The sequence below is a fragment of the Plasmodium yoelii genome (genome assembly GCF_900002385.2).
Source record: "Plasmodium yoelii strain 17X genome assembly, chromosome: 9".
Taxonomy (NCBI): domain Eukaryota; phylum Apicomplexa; class Aconoidasida; order Haemosporida; family Plasmodiidae; genus Plasmodium; species Plasmodium yoelii.
The window spans coordinates 71,462-95,058 of record NC_036181.2 but is presented as its reverse complement, the minus strand read 5'-3'; the positions used below and the strand labels follow the sequence as shown (position 1 = coordinate 95,058).

General features: G+C 20.4%; 7 protein-coding genes across 7 annotated transcripts; all 7 read left to right on the top strand.

Moving 5' to 3' along the window:
* Nucleotides 1-493: 493 nt before the first annotated feature.
* Nucleotides 494-1,587, top strand: PY17X_0900085 (PIR protein; the record flags this gene model as incomplete). The annotated part of the gene is made up of 3 exons (XM_022955313.1): nucleotides 494-508; nucleotides 617-1,396; nucleotides 1,501-1,587. 3 exons carry the CDS (start codon nucleotides 494-496, stop codon nucleotides 1,585-1,587), a joined length of 882 nt encoding a protein of 293 aa, XP_022810748.1.
* Nucleotides 1,588-3,987: 2,400 nt separating this feature from the next.
* On the top strand, nucleotides 3,988-5,115 carry PY17X_0900083 (PIR protein; the record flags this gene model as incomplete). Its single annotated transcript, XM_022955304.1, has 3 exons — nucleotides 3,988-4,002; nucleotides 4,140-4,952; nucleotides 5,038-5,115. 3 exons carry the CDS (start codon nucleotides 3,988-3,990, stop codon nucleotides 5,113-5,115), a joined length of 906 nt encoding a protein of 301 aa, XP_022810747.1.
* A 2,158-nt stretch (nucleotides 5,116-7,273) lies between these two features.
* Nucleotides 7,274-8,413, top strand: PY17X_0900079 (PIR protein; the record flags this gene model as incomplete). Its single annotated transcript, XM_022956835.1, has 3 exons — nucleotides 7,274-7,288; nucleotides 7,425-8,246; nucleotides 8,351-8,413. The coding sequence occupies 3 exons, from the start codon at nucleotides 7,274-7,276 to the stop codon at nucleotides 8,411-8,413; spliced, it is 900 nt and encodes a 299-aa protein (XP_022811033.1).
* Nucleotides 8,414-10,821: 2,408 nt separating this feature from the next.
* Nucleotides 10,822-11,971, top strand: PY17X_0900075 (PIR protein; the record flags this gene model as incomplete). Its single annotated transcript, XM_022956829.1, has 3 exons — nucleotides 10,822-10,836; nucleotides 10,958-11,818; nucleotides 11,906-11,971. 3 exons carry the CDS (start codon nucleotides 10,822-10,824, stop codon nucleotides 11,969-11,971), a joined length of 942 nt encoding a protein of 313 aa, XP_022811032.1.
* A 2,390-nt stretch (nucleotides 11,972-14,361) lies between these two features.
* On the top strand, nucleotides 14,362-15,497 carry PY17X_0900071 (PIR protein; the record flags this gene model as incomplete). Its single annotated transcript, XM_022956822.1, has 3 exons — nucleotides 14,362-14,379; nucleotides 14,505-15,341; nucleotides 15,432-15,497. 3 exons carry the CDS (start codon nucleotides 14,362-14,364, stop codon nucleotides 15,495-15,497), a joined length of 921 nt encoding a protein of 306 aa, XP_022811031.1.
* Nucleotides 15,498-18,024: 2,527 nt separating this feature from the next.
* Nucleotides 18,025-19,111, top strand: PY17X_0900067 (PIR protein; the record flags this gene model as incomplete). The annotated part of the gene is made up of 3 exons (XM_022956819.1): nucleotides 18,025-18,039; nucleotides 18,148-18,915; nucleotides 19,004-19,111. 3 exons carry the CDS (start codon nucleotides 18,025-18,027, stop codon nucleotides 19,109-19,111), a joined length of 891 nt encoding a protein of 296 aa, XP_022811030.1.
* A 2,783-nt stretch (nucleotides 19,112-21,894) lies between these two features.
* PY17X_0900065 (PIR protein) lies at nucleotides 21,895-23,000 on the top strand (the record flags this gene model as incomplete). The annotated part of the gene is made up of 3 exons (XM_022956812.1): nucleotides 21,895-21,909; nucleotides 22,018-22,830; nucleotides 22,914-23,000. 3 exons carry the CDS (start codon nucleotides 21,895-21,897, stop codon nucleotides 22,998-23,000), a joined length of 915 nt encoding a protein of 304 aa, XP_022811029.1.
* Between the last annotated feature and the right edge of the window lie 597 nt (nucleotides 23,001-23,597).

Sequence of the window (23,597 nt, the reverse complement as noted above, 5' to 3'; positions counted from 1 at the left end):
AATATATTTTAAAAAATTACTATTTATATACTTTTAAGGATTATAGTAATAATAAATTTCTTAACAGTTTCGATTTTTTCAGTATATTAGTTTTGGGGTACCATTTATTAAAACAAAAGAAATGACGTTTATTTTCTATATTAAAGCAAATGTATAAGAATATATATTTTAAACCCATTACAATGTTACTTTAATTTTTATAATAATGCTCATATAAGTGTTATTAAGGATAACAATTCATGCAGAATTGTATTATCTATACATATGGTAAAAAATGTATTAAACAATCCTAATTTATGGGAATTTAAGTTCCATAAAAGTATATATTGTTCTATATTATCTTTAAATTGAAATTAAGAATAATAAAAATATTTTTATTTACAGATAATTGCTATATATAGGGTTAAATAATTGTATTACCTATTTTAGTATATATATATATATATAATATGATACCCTTTAACCTAGAGATTATAAATTACATTCCATCATAATGAATAATACTCTAGTATGTACACTTTTTGATATTATAGTTCCTATAAACTTCATTAAGTTTTATTTTAATAACATTTTCTTAATACATATTTTTATCAATTTTTTTTAAATGTTTTTTTAGTGTGGAAAATTAGATCTTTTGAGGAAGCATTTACCCGATGAATTAAATGGAAAAGCAAATGTTGAACTAACAAAAATTAGTGATTTCAAAAATTACTGCCCTAAAGAAAACTGCAATTCTGAACTTGAAAAGATTACGATTGGATTTTTATGGTTACTTGGACAATATTTTACTATATCCCACGATAAAAGTTATGATAAAAATAATACTAATGCATTTTTTCTATATATTATTTCATGGCTTAGTAATCAATTAAATCAAAGCACAACGCATAGTACCACCAAAATAAACGATTTTTATACTAATCATGTAAAAAATAATAATAAATATGAAAAATTTATAAATGATTCCAGTAAATTTACAGAACTTAATGAAGTCTTAAATACAAAAAATGATTTGTTGAATACTAATATTGAAGATCTGTCTAAATTTTATGATGCATCCAAATTAATATGTAATATGTATGGTAATATTGAAACGAATTCAAATGACAAACTGTCAGATAATGCGAATGATTTTGTTAAAAAATATCAAGAACTTAATGGACATTATAATAATGCTGATGGCAATTCATATAAACAAATATTGTCTGCTTTATCAACTGATTATGCTAATATAAAAGATAAATGTAAAAATACTAAATCCCTTCCAGAGATAACATCAAACATTTCTGCACTAAGATCTGGAGATACATCATCAAGTTCGTCGATAGGAAGCAAGTTCTTTACAGTTTTATCGATATTTGGTGCAATAGCATTTTTTTTAGGAATTTCTTATAAGGTAAATAATAATGAGTTAAAAAATATAGCGTTTAAAAATATTATTTTCATTATATATATCCAAACGTTAACAAAAAAATAATATGTTTACCATTTTTATATTAGTATTCACTATTTGGATTTCGGAAACGATTTCAAAAACAAAAATTAAGAGAAAAGGTAAAAAATATAAAGAAGAGAATGAATCATTAGCATATGATTCGAAGAGAGTGGCAATTTAGGAATAATAATAATGATTAACATATTTTAAGAAACTGTCTATTGGGGAATAATTTTTGCATAATTTTTATATAGTTTTTATGTTGTGGACCCCACATTCGGGTTAGGGCTAAATATTATATCTTTATTTAATTTTTTATAATTTGAACACTAATTTAATATATGTATAATTCCGTATATTTAATCACATGATTAAATTCAAAAGTAAAATATGCCCCCCAAAAGGAACATATACATTAATATGAAATGTGTCACATAATATTTTTTCATATATTATAATACAATAAATTGAGTGTTCATGTCAATTTAATATGATTAAAATAAAATGTCTATATTGTATATATTAATATAGATATTGATTATATATGAATTCATATTATGCTATATCATAATTGTCTATTATATAAAATTTGTTAATCAGGGGCTATATTGAATTATGTATAAAATAAAATGTTTATTTGGTTATGAAACATTTTATTTAGTAAAACTTATAACTTTTGTCATATTTATTTTGATTTAAATCATGTTATCCAACTGAACTGTAATAATATAGATTCATAAAATATCGATATAGAATCGATAATACAGCGTTATCTATAAAAGGCATTTTATGCATCTAACATTTTTAATGATCAATAAAAATATCCATATTAATAATAAATTAAATTATAGATAGATGTATACTATCCTTTTAATTTTCGATCATATATAGTTTCATTTATCCTAGAGTTTAAAATTCAAATTATAGAAATAGTTATATATATTTTAATTTATTTACCATAAAGGTATAATATTAGATTAATCACTATTCATTTTTAAGCTTTATAGTTTTGAGGCATAAATAAATTACATTTCAAAAGATTTAAAAAATAAAATATAAGTATATTAATAAAATATAATGTTATAGTTTGTTATAATAATTGTAAATAATTTGATAGATATAATGTCATTATTATTATATACCTATACATATAAACTAATAACTAATATTGAAATATTGTTTTATTGTGAAACCTTCATATAATTAAATATTAATATTATCGAAAAGACAAATAATACTATATTATAAAGGTATCAATGTTATATATTTTGTTAAAGATCCAATTTGGAATTTTAAATTTTATATTTTAAAAAACTGTATAAATAAAGAAAAGGTTAAAAACTCAATTAACGTCAAAAGTCTTTTTATTATTTCATATTAACACGTATTATATTATCATTGTTTAATAAATAATCTTTAATTACAAATAGCATTGTTTTATCATAAAATTAATATAATATAGATCTTTTAATAAACTATTTGAATGTATATACATTGATAACTATAACAATAAAATATATAAGATAAAATTAACTATACAGAACATATAGCGAATATTTATCTAAATTTATATATTAAAAGAGCAAATATATCTATCTCTCTCCTCTCAAAGTGCAATATACCAACCTAATACATATAGTTTTCTATTATACTTTAAAATGTTCATCAATATTTATTTATATGCTAATATTTAATATTTACTAAGTATGATTTTTAAAACAATCTATATTCAAAGACTTATTTAAGCTTATAAATAGCATAAGTACGGATTCAGTACTAATTTGTATTTTAAACTATGGAAATGATACGCGGAATATATTCTATAATTATCTAATACGGAATATTTATAAATTGAAGTATATAGAAATAAAAATAATGTTATAAGACTCATTAAAATAAATTACTAATTTATTTATATTAAATAAAAAAAATATAAATTATGTAATTTGCAAAGAAAGTGGAGCATGTAATTTAATTTGAAAATAATATAATTTTAGAAAAAACTATATTATATATTATAAGAAACAGGTATATATAAATTTAATATATTTTAAAAAGCGACTATTTATATACTTTTAAGGATTATAGTAATAATAAGATTTTGCATTTTTTAGATTTATACTGTATTTAAGTTTTAGAATTGAAATCATTAAAATAGAAGATATAAATATATTCCTGTTCTACGTTCAAACATACTTTAAATTCATTATAAAAGTATATTCATTTTTATAATAAAGTTATACCAAATGTTAGTAAGAATAGGATTTTTTGTATAAAATCCATCATATCTATATTTAATCAAAAATGTATTAAGCAACCCTCTATTTAAGGTAATTTAAATAATTGTCACAAAAAGAAATAAAACGTTCCTTTAGTAATAATATTATTTTATTATTCTATATTAATTTAATTATTGAAAAACATATAATATACTTAACTACAGGCAATTTTTATATATAGGGTTAAAGTATTTGCGTCACATATTGGGGACAGTGTATATAAAGCAGGATTATTTTACTCAATTTACAAATCAAAAATATAATTCCATTATAATGAATAAGCAAATTGTATATGCATTTTTTAATAATAATAATTTCCTTTACATGTTTTGATATTGTATTATATTTAAATATCATTAAACTTTATTTTAATAAAATGTTCAATAATATACATTTCTAATAATTGTTTTAAAATGTTTTCTTAGTGTGAAAAGTTCGAGAATGTATGGGATAAATTTCCTGATGAATTGAATAATGGAGAATATGAATTTAAAGATAATAATTTCTTAGATAGTTATTGTAATGGTAATAAATGTGAAGGTAATCTCGATAAAATTAATGCTGTATTTTTTTATTTGATTAATCATTTCTTTGGGTCTTCTGGTTTGTTTAATAATAATGTAAAAAATAATATCAATGTTGTTGAATACATTATCATATGGTTAAGTCATATGTTAAACCTAAAGGATAAAAATGGAAACATTCTAACAACTTTTTATAATGTATATATTAATAATCAAGAAAAGTATAAAAATCCTATAAATGGTGTTGATGGTTGTAGTAATTATAATGAACTTATATATAAAAAAAATGAATTGATGAAAATTACTAATGATAAATTGGCTAAATTTTATGCCCCATTTAAATTATTATGTAACATGTATAATAAATTTAATGATAGCACGTCAGATTGCACAAAATGTTTGAATGATGCTAACGAATTTGCTAAAAAATATAAAGAACTTAATGATGATTCTAGTATTACTAATGATAGTTCCTATAATAAACTATTGTGTACTTTATCAAATGATTATGATAATTTTAAAAAGAAATGCAAAGACATTTCATCCTTTCCAGCGATAGACAAACCAAATATTACTCCAAAATGTCCTGAACAAAATTTAAGTTCTGCAGTAATTTCTGAAGATGTGGCATCAAGTTCGTCGATAGCAAACAAATTATTTACAGTTTTATCGATATTTGGTGCAATAGCATTTTTTTTAGGAATTTCTTATAAGGTAATAATAAGTAATTAAAAAAAAAATTATTATATATATTCAAACATTAACAAACAATCATACGCTTCTTAACATTTTATATTAGTATTCGTTATTTGGATTTCGTAAACGATTTCAAAAACAAAAATTAAGAGAAAAAATAAAAAAAATAAAGAAGAAATGAATCATTAATATGTAATTCGAAGAGTAGTGATAATCCCAGGAATAGTAATAATAGTTGATATATTTTAAGAAATTGTCTATTTGGAAATAAGTAATTTTTATAATAATTTTTGCATAATTTTTATATAGTTATTATGTTGTGGGACCCATATATGGTTTAGAGTTACATATTATATTGTAATTTAACTTTTTATAACTTGAACAGTAATTAAATATATGTACCATCCCGTATGTTTAATCAAGAGATGATGCTCAAATATGCATACCAAAATGTGGATAAGCTAATATGAATTGGGTTGTATAACATTTTTTCATAAGTTATAATATATATAATTAAATGATCATATCGATTTAATATAGTTAAATTAAAATAACTATATTACATATATTAATATAGATATTGACTATATATGAATTCATATTATATATATCATAATTGCCTATTATATAAGTCTTGATAGCCCATAGCTATATTGAATTACACATAACATCATATGTTTCTTTATTTCATGGAATATTTTATTTAGTAAAACTTATTATTTATATCATATTTATTTTAATTTAAATCATGTTATACAACTGAACTGTAATAATAAATGTTCATAAAATATCGATTTATAAATACCGATCGAGAATCGACAATGTAACATAGTCTATAAAAGATTGTTATGCTTCTAACATTTTTTGAAGTGTATATAAATTGGAAATATATTATTAGTTAATTGAAAAAATATAAGTATATTAATAAATTTTCATATCATATTTAAAATAGTTAAAAAATAAAATATAAGTATATAATAAAATTTAATGTTATAGTTTGTTATAATGCTTATAAACAATCTAGTACATAAAATTAATGTTATTATTATATCCCTATAAATATAATCTATAAAATACTCTGCTAATAACTAATATTTAAATAATATTTTATTGTGAAACCTTCATATAATTAAACATTAATATTATCGAAAAGATAAATAATAATACATTAAAAGGTATCAATATTATATATTTTGTTAAAAATTAAATTTGGGATTTGTAATTTTATATTCTAAAAAGTTGAATAAATAGAGAAAATGGTAAATGATCAATTAATGTTAAATGTCTTTTTATTATTCCGTATTAGCATATATTATATTATCGATGTTCTACCATAGAATTCATAAAATATAAAATTTTTAATAAATTATTTTAATGTATATCCATTGATAACAATAACAATAAAATATATAAGATAAAAATGAACAGTGCAGAACATTTATCGAATATTCAACTTAATTTAAATAATAAAAGAGCAAGGATATCTTATCTCTCTCCTCTTAAAGTGAAATATAATAACTTAATTAAACATAGTTTTCTATTATACTTTAAAATGTACATCAATAGTTATTTATATGTTAATATTTAGTATTTATTTAGTATTATTTTAAAAACAATCTACATATAAAAACGTATTTAAACTTACAAATAGCTTAATAAATACTGGTTCTGTGCTAATTGTTTTAAACCGTGAAAATTATGCGTAAAATATATTGTAAAATTACTCTATGGTATATTTATAAATTGAAGTATGTAGAAATCAAAATATAGTTATCGTAATCATTAAAAACAATATAAATTTATATAATTTCCATAGAAAATGGAACAATGTAACTTTGTAAATGTTATAATTTAAATAAAATATTGGTATATATTATAAGAAACAAGTATATAAATATATATTTATATACTTTTAAAAATTATACTAATAATAGATTTATTAAAGCATGAGAGAAAAAAATTGTATTTTTCTATATTGAGACACAAATATAAGAGGGAGTATTTTAAATTCATTACTAAACTACTTAAAATTTTATAATAAAATTATAATGGATGTTATTAATAATCATAAATTATATTATACATCTGACCAAAATGTATTAAATATCTCCAATTTAAGGCAGCTTAGTAGTTATCAAAAAAAGGAATAGACCGTTTCTTTAGTAATAATATTATTTTATTGTTCTTTATTAATTTAATCATTAAAAAAATTATAATATATTTAACTACATACAGTTGTTATATATAGGGTTAAAGTATTAGCGTCAGATATTTGGTGTAGTGTATATAACACATATGATTTTGCTCAATTTACAAATCAAAAATAAAATTCTATCACTATGGATAAGGACGTGGTATATGCATTTTTTAATAATAATGTTTTCCTTTACATTTTTTGATATTGTATTATATATAAATATCATTATACTTTATTTTATAAGAGCTTCATTAACGTATATTTTTATTATACTTTTTTAAATATTTTCTTAGTGTAGAAGCTTCAATAATGTATGGACGAATTTTCCCGATAAATTGATTGATGAAAAGTATCAATTTACAAATGATGAACATTTTAAAAAGTATTGTAATAACGGAAAATGTACTAGTTATATCGATAAAATTAATGCTGGATTTTTATATATGCTTGATGAATTCTTTAAGAATTCTTCTGTGTTTGAGTCTGTTGCAAAAAAGAACATCAATATTGTTGAATACATTATGATATGGTTAAGTTATATGTTTAACCTAAAGAAAGATAACAGCATTAGCACTCTAGATATGTTTTATAGTAATTATATAGATAATACTACGTATAAAAATTCTATAGACGATGTTGGTGCTTATAATAGTTATGATGATCTTATAAATAAAAAAAAATATTTTATGGAATTGAAAATTAAAGATATATCTAAATTTTATGATGCATTTAAATTATTATGTGAAATGTATACTGGATTTGATACAGACAACTCAAATTGCACAATATGTTCGGAAAAAGCTAGTCAATTTGTTGAAAAATATGAAAAACTTTACAATGATTATAATAGCAATGAAGAAAGTTCATATAAAGAAATATTGTGTACTTTATCAACCGATTATGATAATTTAAAAAAGAAATGTAATGATGTTAATTGTTCCAATTATTCGTCATTTCCAACGATAGGAAAAGAAAAAATTCCTGAAAAATGTTCTAAACAAATTTCTGGACATATTTCTAAAGTTACATCATCAAGTTCGTCGATAGCAAGCAAATTAATTCCAGTTTTATCGATAATAGTTGCAGTAGCAATTTTTTTAGGAATTTCTTATAAGGTAAATAATAAGGAATTAAAAAATATAATATTTATATATTTATTTTCATTATATATATGCAAACGTTAACAAAAAAAATAATTCGTTTACCGTTTTTATATTAGTATTCGCTATGTGGATTTCGGAAACGAGCTCAAAAACATTTGAGAGAAAAGCTAAAAAAATAAAGAAGAAAATGGATCATTCATATATGATTCGAAGATTAATAATGATTAATACATGTTAAGAAGCTGTCTATTGGGAAATAATTTTTGCATAATTTTTATATAGTTTTTATGGTGTGGAACCCATGTTGGGGGTAGGACTAAGTATTATATCTTTATTTAATTTTTTATAATTTGAACACTAATTAAATAAATATACTATATCCGTACGTTTAATATCGAGATGAAATCCAAATATGCGCCCCCAAGGGGTACTTCCATTAATATGAAAAGAACCAAATCATATTTTTTCATAAATTATAATACATATAATTGAGTCTTCATACCGATTTTATATGATTAAAATAAAATGTTTATATTGCATATATTAATTCATATTATGACATATAATAATTATTTATTATATAAGATTTGTTAACCCCAAGTTATATTGAATTATGCATATCATAATATATTTCTTTATTTGATGAAACATTTTATTTAGCAGAACTTATTATTTGTATCATTTGTTTTAATTTAAATCGTATTTTGATAACCAAATAGTATAATAATATTATATATCATAGTATAAATTATGATTAGATTCATTTTGAATATCCCTCTACATTATAATATACCTTCATATTAATATATGTTTTTAAGATTAATTAAACATATTACCAATATATAATTAGTAGTCATAAGATATCGATCGAGAATCGAGAATACAACGTTATCTATAAAAGGCATTTTATGCATCTAACATTTTTAATAATCAATAAAAATATGAATATTAATAAAAAAATAAATTATAGATATATGTATACTATCCTTTTAATTTTTGATTATATATAGTATCATTTTATGCTAAAGTTTTAAATTCAAATAATAGAAATAGTTTATATATTTTAATTTAGTTCCCATATTGGTATAAAATTAGATTAATCGCTATTCATTTTTAAATTTTATATTTTGAGGTATACATATATTACATTTAAAATAGTTAAAAAATAAAATATAAGTATATTAATAAAATTTCATATCATATTTTGTACTAATAATTATAAATAATTAGATAGATAGAATAACGTTATTATTATAACCCCATAAATATAATATAATATAATAAATTACTCTACTAGTAACTAATATTGAAATATTGTTTTTTTGTGGAAAATTATATAATTAAACATTAATATTATCGAAAATACACATACTAATACATTATAAAGGTATCAATGTTATATATTTGTTAAAGCTTCAATTTAGGATTTGTAGTTTTATATTATAAAAATTTGCACCAATGGAGAAAGGGTTAAAGACTCAATTCATGTTAAATAACATTTTATTATTGCATATTAACGCATATTATATTATCATTATTTTACCATAGAATTAATAAAATATAGAATTTTTAATAAATTATTTAATTGTATATACATTGATAAATATAACAATAAAATATATAAGATAATAATGAACAGTGCAAAACATTTAGCAAATATTTATTTAAATTTATATATTAAAATAGCAATATATCTTATTTCTCTCCTCTTAAAGGTAATATAACAACCTAATTAAACATCGTTTTCTATTATACTTTAAAATTTGCATCAATACTTATTTATTTGTTAATATTTACTAAGCATTATTTTAAAAATAATATGCATTCAAAGACTTATTTAAGCTTATAAGTACGGGTTCAGTGCTAAATGTTCTTTTAAAGAATGGAAAAGATGGGAAAATATATTATAAAATTACCCAATAAAGAATATTTATAAATTAGAATATGTAGGAATAAAAATAAAGTTATTGAAAATGTTAAAATATAATTAGAATGTATATATATTAATTAAAAGTAATATTAAAATTATGTAATTTGGATAGAAAATGAAGGATATAACTTAATTTGAAAATACTATAATTAAAAAAAAACTATATTATATATTATAAGAAACAAGTATATAAATATTTAATATATTTTAAAAAGTTATTATTTATATGGTTTTAAGGATTATAATAATAATAAAACTTTTTTATTTTTAAATTTATACAGTATTTAAGTTTTAGGGCGTTGTTTACGTTCTATATTAAAGCATATGTATAAGTATATATTTTTTAAATTCATTATAAAAGCATATTAATTTTTATAATAAAGTTATACCAAATGTTAGTAAGAATAGTATTTTTTGTATAAAATGTATTAAGCAACCCTCTATTTAAGGTAATTTAGCTAAATGTCATAAAATAAGTATAATATGATTTTAGTAATACTACTATATTATTATTTTATATGAAATTAAAATTAAGAATATATATAACGAAAGATAATTGGTATGTAAAGAGCTTAAGTAAATATAACATATATTATGCAATATATATAAATAGCATCATCCTACATAACCTCCAAATTAGAACGGAATTTCATTATAATGTCTATTAAGCTGGTATATATTCTTTTTCTTACATTATTTGGATGTTGCATTAACTATAAATTATATTAATTTTCATTTTAGTAACATTTATATTAATACATTCTTTTTTTTAATTCGTAAAATATATTCGTAGTGTGATGTAATTGACTTGATGGATCGTGGTCTTGTCCTCGATCAAAATTCTAAAAATTATACGTTTATTGGAAGTTTAACCGAAATGCATTGTCCTGATAATAATTGTGGTAATGATGATAACAAAAAAATTAGTTCTGCCTTTATAGCATTCCTAAATTACTTTAATAATACTGGTATTGATGAGAATTTAGAGAGTGATAAAATTGCTGAATCCGCTATTTTATGGTTAGGTCACAAACTGAATCAAAAAGCAGAAAATGGAACCACCACATTAAAGGATTTTTATAATAATCATATAGAAACAAATAGTCATTATAATAAGAAAATAACTACTAATAGTAGTAATAAGATTAATAAGGATGTTATAGAAAAAAAAATAAAATCGATGAATATTGGTATTAAAGATATATCTAATTTTTATGATACATTTAAATCATTATGTAATATGGATAGTGAACTTGATCCAAAAAAAAAACCCCAATGCAATAAATGTTTAAAAAATGCTGGAGAATTTTATGAAAAATATGAAAAACTTAAAAATGCTTTAGATATTAATAAAGGAAGTTCTTATTTACAACTATTGTCTAGTTTATCAAATGATTATAACAAATTTAAAGAGAAATATAAAAAGGATGTATGTAATGATATCGAATCCTTTGAATCTTGTTTACGAAGTTCATCGACAAAAAGTCCAGTGACAAATTGTCCAATGACAAATTGTCCAGCGACAGAATGTCCAGCGACAGAATGTCCAACGACAGAATGTCCAGTGAAAGAATGTCCAGTGACAAAAAGTACACTAATTACAATTGTAATTATATTTGTTGCATCATCAATTTTATTGGGAGTTTCTTATAAGGTAAATAATAAGGAATTAAAAAAAAATATTATATATATGCAAACGTTAACAAAAAAATCGTACATTTTTTTTAATTTTTTATATTAGTATTCGTTATTTGGATTTCGTAAACGATCTCAAAAACAGCATTTAAGAGAAAAGCTAAAAAAATAAAGAAGAAACTGATCATTAATATATTATTCGAATATTAATAATGATTAATATATGTTAAGAATCTGTCTATTTCGAAGTAATTTTTTATAATAGTTTTTATATTTTTTTTATGTTGTGGAACCCATATTCGGGTTAGGATTAAGTATTATATTGTATTAATTTTTTATAATTTTAACACTAATTAAATATATGTACCATCCCGTATGTTTAATCACGAGATGGAGTTCAAAAGTCCAAATATGCAACCAAAAAAGGATCACAACACTTTTTCATAAATTATAATATATATAATTTAGTGTTCATGCCTATTTAATATGATTAAAAGATGTCTATATTGTATATATTAATTCATATTATGATATGTCATAATTGCCTATTATATAAAACTTGTTAATCAGGGTGTATGCTAAATTGTGCGTAACACAATATAAAATATGTTTACTTGTTTTATGAAAACTTTATTTAGTAAAATTTATAACTTGGATCATATTTGTTTTAAATTAATTATATTATGCCAACTGAACTGTAATAATAACATTATATATGAGGCTGGATATTAATTATAAAATGACTCATTTGGAAAAATTGTCTACAATATAATATACCTCCAGGTTAATATGTATATGATTGATATTAATTAAATATTATACTAATATATAATTGGTAATCATAAAATATAGATATATAAGATATTGATCAGAATTCGACAATACAACATTATCTATAAAAGGGATTTTATGCATCTAACATTTTTAATAATACAATAAAAATATACATATTAATAAAAAATTACATTATAGATATATGAATACTATCCTTTTAATTTTCGATTATATATAGTTTCATTTATGCTAAAGTTTTAAATTCAAATTATAGAAATAGTTCTCTATACATTGATTTATTTCGCATAAAGGTATAACCTTAGATTAATCACTATTAATTTTTAAGCTTTATAGTTTTGAAGTATAAACGTATTACATTTAAAATTTTTAAAAAATAAAATGTAAGTATATTAATAAAATTGAATGTTATAATTTGTTCTAACAATTATAAATAATATGGTATATAAAATTAACGTTATCATTATATGCCTATAAATATAATATAATAAAATACCAATAATTAATATTGAAATATTATTTTATTGTGAAACCTTCATATAATTAAACATTAATATTATCGAAAAGACACATAATAATACATTATAAAGGCATAATTTTTATATATTTGTTAAAGATCCAATTTGGGATTTATAATTTTATATTATAAAATATGGATTAATGAAGGAATGGTTAAATACTTAATTAATATTAAATATCATTTTATTATTCCATATTATATTATCATTGTTTTACCATAGAACTAATAAAATATCGAATTTTTAATAAATTATTTGATTGTATATACATTGATAACTATACCAGTAGAATATATAAGATAAAAATGAATAATGTATAAAATTTAACGAATATTTATCAATTATATTTATTAAAAAAAAAATATATCTTATCTCTCTCCTCTTAAAGGGCAATATAACAACCTAATTAAACATAGTTTTCTATTATACTTTAAAATTTACATAATAGTTATTTATATGTTAATATTTAATTTCTACTAAGTATGATTTTAAAAACAATATGAACTTAAAGACTTATTTAAGCTTATAAATGGGGGTTCAGTGCTAATTGTTGTTTTAAAGAACGGAAAATATAACAAAATATATTATTAATTACCCAATAAGGTATATTTATAAATTGAAGTATATAGGAATACAAATAAGGTTATTTAATGCATTAAAATTATTTTTTAATTTATCTATATTAATTATAAATAATATAAACTTATGTAATTTGTGTAGAGATGTAAGCAACATAACTTATTTTGAAAATACTATAATTTTAATAAAAAGGGGCATACAATATTAGAAACAATTCTATAAGTATTTAATATATTTTAAAAAATGTACTAATAATAGATTTATTAATTTGTATACATTTACAGGTTCAAAGGAATAAATATATTTATTAAAGCATGAGAAACAAATTTATATTTCTCTATATTGAGACATAAGTATAAGGGAGTGTATTTTAAACTAATTACAAAATCCCTTAAGTTTTTATAATGGATATTATTAATAATTATTAATTTGTTCATAAATTATATTATACATATGACCAAAATAAATATTTCCATAAATTATATATAAACTTATTATGATGTTACTATTGTATTATTACTTTACATTAGTTTTATATTAATACTAAAAACAAAATGCGATTAACTACATATAATTTTTATATAAAGAATCCAAAAGTGCGTCCCCTATTCTTATGTAATATATGAAATTAATATGATGTACTTAATTTATAGTTCAAAATTAAAATTCCAATATGCTAAGTGATAGAGTGGTACATACAATTTCTTGAATAAAAATATTTGTTATTACACATTTTTGATATCGTTTTATCTATAAATTAATAATACGTTCATTTTAATAGACATTTATATTTGATTTTTTTAAATTGTTTCTTAGTGTGGAGAATTTGAAAGTATATGGAGGTTTTTTTCCGATGATTTAACTGAATCTAGAGAATATGATTTTAAGTCGTCAATGCTTAAGAATTACTGCCCTAAACCTGGAAACTGCAATAACGATATCGATAAGATTAATGCTGGGTGTTTATGGTTATTTAATAAATTTTATGGGAATAATAGTAATTTTTCGATTTATGCTAATGGAAATATGAATATTGTTGTATACTTTATGACTTGGTTAAGCTATAAGTTAAATCAAAAACCACAAAGTGGAGTCAACAAGTTTAACGACTTTTATAGTAAACATATGAAAAATGTCAAGGAGTATACGAATAATATAAATGATGTTACGGGGTATACAAGTTATATTGATCTTATAAATAAAAAAGAAAATTTGATGGATATTGATATTGAGCTTATGTCTAAATTTTATGATTTATTTAAAAATTTGTGTAAAATGTATAATGATTTTTCAAAGAAGAGCAATAATAGCAAAAAGTATATAGAATATGCCAATAAATTTGCTGATGAATATAAAAAACTTTTTAATGATAATGATAATAATATTAAAGGAAGTTCATATGATCAAATATTGACTACATTATCAAATGATTATAATTATTTTAAAAATTATTGTAACAAAATTAACGACGATTGTAGCGATATTCCACCTCTTCCAGAGATAAAAACAACACAAGATTATGTACAAGATTCTGGACAAACTCCTGTCCAAAATTCTGAAGCTACATCACCAAGTTCGCCGATAACAAACAAATTAATTCCAGTTTTATCGATAATTGTTGCAATACCAATATTCTTGGGAATTTTTTATAAGGTAAATAATAAGGAATTTATAAATAATTTACGCGATTACTTATATGCGATTATCAAAAAATATATGACATGTTTACCATTTTTATATTAGTATTCGTTATTCGGATTTCGGAAACGATCTCAAAAACAATATTTAAGAGAAAAAATCAAAAAATAGAGAAAAGGGATCATTAATTTATGACTCTGAAAATAGCGATCAATATACTTTAATATATTTTTATATTTGGAAATAACAAATTTATATCAAAAATTTTTCACAATTTTTATATAGTTTTTATGTTGTGAATTAGAGGTGATGTTATGTTTATGGAACCCATAATCGGGTTAGGGTTTAGTATATTGTATTTAATTTTGTATAATTTTATAATATTTATTGGTCTGTAAATGTTGATCGAATATATTTACCATTTCCGTATGGTTAATCTCGAGCTGAAGTCTAAACGTGCAACTAAAAAAGGGGTGTGACCATTAACATGAAAAGGATCACATAACCTTTTTTCATAAGTTATAATATAAATAATTGAGTGCTCATATCGATTTAATATTATTAAAAAAAATGTCTATATTGCATATATTAATATAGATATTTGATATATCATAATTCCTATTATATAAAATTTGTTAATATGTGGTTACATAGAATTATACATGACACAATATGTTTCTTTATTTGACTAAAATTTTATTTAGTGAAACTTATAATTTGTATCATATTTGTTTTAAATTAAATTATATTACGCCAACATAACTTTAATAATAACATTATATATGAAGTTGGGTATGAATTATAATAAAATTCATTTTGATTATTCATCTACATTATAATATATCTTCAGGTTAATTGGAATACTTTTATTGTTAATTAAACATATTACCAATATATAATAGGTAATCAAAATATAGATTCATAAAATGTCGATCGAGGTTCAACAACACAACGATATCTATAAAAGATGTTTTATGCATCTAACATTTTTAGTAATACAATAAAAATATACATATTAATAAAAAATTGCATTATAGATATAGGCATACTATCCTTTTAACTTTCAATTATATATAGTATCATTTTATGTTAAAGTTTTAATTAATATTGATAGAAATAGTTATATATACATTAATTTATTTACTATAAAGGTATAATATTAGATTAATCGCTATTCATTTTTAAATTTTATATTTTGAGGTATATAAAAATTGGAAATACATATTTAAAGTAGTTAAAAGACAAAATATAAGTATATTAATAAAATTTAATGTTATATTTTGTTCTAATAGTTATAAATAATATGACAAAATAATGTTATTATTATATGCCTATACATATAAAATAATAAAATACTATACCAATAATTAATATTAAAATATTATTTTATTGTGGAAACTTCATATAATTAAATATTAATTTTATCGAAAAGACACATAACAATACATTATAAAGGTATCAATGTTATATATATGTTAAAGATTTAATTTGGGATATGTAGTTATATATTTTAAAAAACTGGATAAATAGAGAAAATGATCAAGACTCAATTCATGTTAAATGGTATTTTATTATTCATATTAGTGTTTATTGAATAATCATTTTATAATCCAAAACAACATTACTGTATCATAGAATTAATAAAATATAGAATTTTTAATAAATTATTTGAATGATATACATTAACTATAACAGTAGAATATATAAGATAAAGTTATGTATAATATTTAGCAAATGTTTATATAAATATATATATTAAAGGCAATATATCTTATCTCTCTCCTATTAAAGGGTAATATATAAACCTAATACATATAGTTTTCTATTATACTTAAAAATTTCATCAATAATTATTTATGTGTTAATATTTAATATTTATTAAGTATGATTTTAAAAACAATCTACACCAAAAGATTTATTTAAGCTTATAAATACAGGCTCAGTGTTAATTGTCGTTTTAAACCTTGGAAATTATGCGTAAAATATATTATAAAATTATCCAATAAGGTATATTGGAATAAAAATAAAGTTATTTAACGCATTAAAATTATTTTTTAATTTATCTACATTCATTAAAAACAATATAAATTTATGTATTTTGCATAGAAAATGGAACAATACAACTTTGTAAATATTATAATTTTAGAAAAGAGTATATTATATATTATTAGAAACAAGTATATAGTATTTAATATATTTTTTAAAAAGACTATTTATATGCTTTTAAGGATTATAGTAATAATATAATTTATATTTTTTAAATTTATACAGTATTTAAATTTTAGAAGGGTAATCATTAAAAAATAGGATATAAATATATTCCTTTTCTATGTTCAAACATACTTTAAATTCATTATAAATGTATATTCATTTTTATAACATAGTTATACAAGATGTTAGTAAGAATGTATTTCTTATATAAAATGCATCACATATATATTTAATCAAAAGTGTATTAAACAACCCTCTATTTAAGGTAATTTAGCTAATTATCATAAAAAGGAATAAAACGTTTCTTTAGTGATAATATTATTATATTATTCTATATTAATTTAATTATTGAAAAATTTATAATATATTTAACTACAGACAGCTGTTATATATAGGGTTAAAGTATTTGCGTCACATATTTGGTATATCGTATATAAAATAGCATGATTCTACTCCATTCACAAATATAAAATGAAATTTCATCACAATGGATAAGGACGTGGTATATGCATTTTTGATATTGTATTACATATAAATATCATTAAACTTTATTTTAATAAATTTTTCAATAATATACGTTTTTATTAATTGTTTTTAAATGTTTTCTTAGTGTAAAAGGTTCAAGAATGTAAGGGAATGGGTTCCCGATCAATTGTCCAGCAACGGAGAGTATCAAATTAAACATGGTGAAGATTTCCAAAAGTATTGTACTAATGAATGTAATAGCTCTCTCGATAAAATTAGTGCTGGGTGTTTATATTTGCTTAATGAATTTTTTCGTGATTCTTCTACGTTTGAGTTGGTTGCAAAAGAAAACTTCTATATTGTTGAATACATTTTGATATGGTTAAGTTATATGTTAAACCTTATCAAAACTCAAGAAAACGTCAGTAAAGAGCATTTTTATAATACATATATAATGAATGGTAGTAAGTATACTACTAATATAAAATATATTGATGGTTATAATGATTATAAGGATCTTATAGATACAAATGAATATTTTTTAAATATGGATATGAGCATTATATCTAAATTATATGATGCATTTAATATATTATGTGATATATATAATGAGCTTGATACAAATGGCTCAAATTGCGAGAAATGTTCCCAAAAAGCTAATAAATTTGTTGAAACATATAAAAAAATTATCATAGATCATAACATTACTGACGGTAACTCCTATTTGCATGTAGTTTTTACTTTATTCATATATTATGATAATTTAAAAAAAAAATGTAAAGATTTCTCATCCATTCCAAATATAGAAAATATAATTTCTGAAGCTACATCAAGTTCGTCGATAGCAAGCAAATTAATTCCAATTTTATCGATATTAGTTGCAATAGCAATTTTTTTAGGAATTTCTTATAAGGTAAATAATAAGGAATTAAAAAAAAAAATTATTATATATATGCAAACATTAACAAAGAAAACGTATGCTTCTTAACATTTTATATTAGTATTCGTTATTTGGATTTCGGAAACGATTTCAAAAACAAAAATTAAGAGAAAAGCTAAAAAATATAAAGAAGAAAATGAATCGTTCATATATGATTCAAAGAGAGTGACTATTTCAGGAATAGTAATAATGATTTATATATTTTAAGAAACTGTCTATTTGGAAGTAATTTTTATCATAATTTTTATGTTGTGGGTCAGGGTTATGTATTATATTGCATTTAATTTTTTATAACTTGAACACTAATTAAATATATATACCATCCCGTATGTTTAATCACAAGATAAAGTTCGAAAGCCCAATTATGCAAACAAAAAGGGGCATAAGCTAACATGTAATAAATTGCGTAGCATATTTTATAAGTTATAATATATATAATTGAGTGTTCATGCCAATTTAATATGATTAAAATAAAATGTCTATATTACATATATTAATATAGATATTGATTATATATGAATTCATATTATATATATCATAATTGCCTATTAAATAAGCCTTGATAACCCAAAGCTATATTGAATTATGTGTACATAATATGTTTCTTTATTTTATGAAAATTTTATTTAGCAAAACTTATTATTTGTACCATATTTATTTTGATTCAAATCGTATTTTTATAAACGAACAGTATAATAATTTTATATATCGGAGTATAATTATAATTTGATTCATTTGGAACGGTTTCCTATATTATAATATACCTTCAGGTTAATGGGTATATTTATATTGTTAATTAAACATTTACCAATATATAATAGGTAGCCATAAAATATAGATGTATAAAATACCGATCGAGGTTCGACAACACAACGATATCTATAAAAAATTTTTTATGTATCTAACATTTTTAGTAATACAATAAAAATATACATATTAATAACTACATTATAGATATAGACATAATATTCTTTTAACTTTCGATTATATATAGTTTCATTTTATGCTAAAGCTTTAAATTCAAATTATAGAAATAGTTCTGTATACATTAATTTATTTACTATAAAGGTATAATATTATATTAATCACTATTAATTTTTAAACTTTATAGTTTTGAGGCACAAATAAATTATTTTTTAAATAGTTAAAAGAAAAAATATAAATATATTAATAAAATTTAATATTATATTTTATTCTAATAATTATAAATAATATCATAGATATAATTCGTTATTATTATATACTTATACATATAAACTAGTAAAATGCTATACCAATAAATAATACTGAAATATGTTAAATTTAGGAAGCATATACAATTATATATTAATGAAAAGTATATATAAAAAGTATGTAATAATTAATTTGAATTAATAGTATTTTTATTAGGTTATTATATATATACAAATTCACAAATATATAATTAAATATATTGCTATTACGAAGTAATATGTTCTAGAATGCTTGATTTAAAAACGATGAAACAAGGAATAATACTAATTGAATTAAAGTATCCCTCTTGAGTGAATTAATTATTTCGTTGTACTATACAGTGATATAGCAGTAACAATAATAATAGTAATAACAATAGATAAAGTATTAAATACGAACAAATCATTAAATTCATTTGATTTGAATACGTTGATATATATTAATTATACATATTATTAAAGGTATTATAAAATTAAAATTGTATGCACAAAACATCAAATGAAATAATACAATTCTAACAGTATTTTGTTAATGTGCTAATATTAGAATTAACAATACCAAGAAAAATAATATTAATAATTTTATAGTTTTTCATAATAAAACTAAATATAGTTTATTATAAAATATAAAAGCAAACTATACATTTAGAAAAGTAATAATTCTAAGTTATTTTTAATGTATACATGAACTGAAAGTTTAATGTTAAAGAAATACAAGACATAATTAGTTATACAGAATAGGTAAATCTTATATGGCTACATAATTGTCTTAAAAAAACATACTTCCCTTATCTCTCCTATCTAAAATGCAAATATACCAACCTAATTACACATATTTTTTTATTATACGTTAAAATTTGCATCAATAGTTATTTATATGTTAATAATTAATATCTACTAAGTATTATTTTAAAAACAATATACATTTAAAGACTTATTTAAGCTTATAAATACGGGACCAGTGCTAATTGTCGTTTTAAACCGTGAGAAAGATGTGCAAAATATATTATAAAATTATCTAATAAGGTATATTTCTAAATTTAATTATATAGGAATAAAAATAAAGTTATTGAAAACGTTAAATATAATTGGAATTGATATATATTAAATAAAAATAATATTAAAATTATGTATATGCAATTAAAAAAGGGAACAATGCAACTTATTTTGCAAATGTTATAATTTTATAAAAATAAAAACTATATAATATTAGAAACAATTATATAAGTATTTAATATATCTTTAAAAATCACTATTTATATACTTTTAAGGATTATAATAATAATATAATTTTTTATTTTTTAAATTTATACAGTATTTAAGTTTTAGAATTGAAATCATTAAAATATAAAATATAAATAGATACCTTTTCTATGTTCAAACATACTTTAAATTATTTATAAAAGTATATCTATTCTTATAATAAAGATATACCATATTTTATTAATAATAGTCATTTTTTGTATAAAATTCATTATATATATATTTAACTAAAATGTATTAAGCAACCCTCTATTTAAGGTAATTTAGCTAATTATGATAAATAGATATAGAACGTTTCTTTACTAATAATATTATTTTATTGTGTATAATAATTTAATTATTAAAAATTTATAATATATTTAATTACAGGCAGTTGTTATATATAGGGTTAAAGTATTTGCGTCACATACTGGGGGCAGTGTATATAAAACAGCATGATTTTATTAAATTTAAAAACCAAAAATAAGATTCCATTATAATGAATAAGAATTTGGTATATGCATTCTTGATATTGTATTATATTTAAATATCATTAAACATTATTTTAACAAAATTTTCAATAATACACGTTTTTATCAATTGTTTTTAAATGTTTTCTTAGTGTGAAAAGTTTATGAGTATATGGGAGTTTTTTCCCGATAAATTGACCGATGATAAACAGTATGATTTTAAAAAAGATAATTTCTTAGATAGTTATTGTGGTAGTTATAGTTGTGATGGTGATATCGAAAAAATTAATGCCGGATTTTTTTATTTGTTTAATCAATTCTTTGGGAGTTCTGAGTCATCGTATTATGCGCAAAATAATATAAATATTGTTGATTACATTATGCTATGGGTAAGTTATATGTTAAATCTAAAGGAAACAGAATTTAACAACGGTTTAAAATATTTTTATACTACAAATATAAATACTGGTAAGTATAAAAATTCTATAGCCAATTTTACAGAGCATAAAAGTTATAAGGATCTTATAGATCAAAGAAATTATTTTATGGGTATGGATAGAAATATTATATCTGATTTTTATGAAGCATTTAAATTATTATGTGAAATGTATACTATTGATGAAAGAAACTTACATTCCACAAAATGTTCAGAAAATGCTAATAAATTTGTTAGTAAATATAAAGAAATGAATAAAAATTCTAATATTACTAGTAATAGTTCCTGTAAACAACTATTGTCTACTTTATTAGATGATTATAATAAATTTAAAAATTATTGTAATAGTAAAGGTGGTAATTGTAAAAACTATCCAGAGCTTCCAACGATAGAAGAAATACAAGCTTCTGCACAAAAAACTGTACAAATTTCTGAAGATACATCATCAAGTTCGTCGATAACAACCAGATTATTTACAGTTTTATCGATATTTGGTGCAATAGCATTTTTTTTAGGAATTTCTTATAAGGTAAATAATAAGGAATTTAAAAATTATTTTCATTATATATATGCAAACATTAACAAATTATACGTTTTTTAAAATTTTATTAGTATTCGCTATTTGGATTTCGGAAACGATTTCAAAAACAAAAATTAAGAGAAAAAATAAAAAATATAAAGAAGAGAATGAATCAATAATATATGATTCGAAGAGAGTGACTATTTTAGGAATAATAATAATGATTTACATATTTTAAGAAACTGTCTATTTGGAAGTAATTTTTGGTCACAATTTTTGCATAATTTGTATATAGTTTTTATGTTGTGGGTCAGGGTTGAGATTATATTTGTAAGACCCACATTTGGGTTAGGGCTAAATATTATATTGTATAATTTTGTACAATTTAAACACTAATTAATTATATATATCATCCCGTATATTTAATCACTAGATGAAGTTAAAAATTTGTAACCTCAAAGGAGCATTGTCATTAATATGAAAAGGGCCATATCACATTTTTTCATTAGTTATAATATATATAATTGAGTGTTCATGCCGATTTAATATGATTAAAATAAAATGTCTATATTGCATATATTAATTCATATTATGCTATATCACAATTGGCTATTATATAAGTCTTGATAACCCAAAGCTATATTGAATTATCCACATCATAATATACAATGCATTCTTTTGTTTGATGAAACATTTTATTTAGTAAAACTTATAACTTGTATCATATTTATTTTTATTTAAACCGTGTTATCCAACTGAAATGTAATAATAGATGT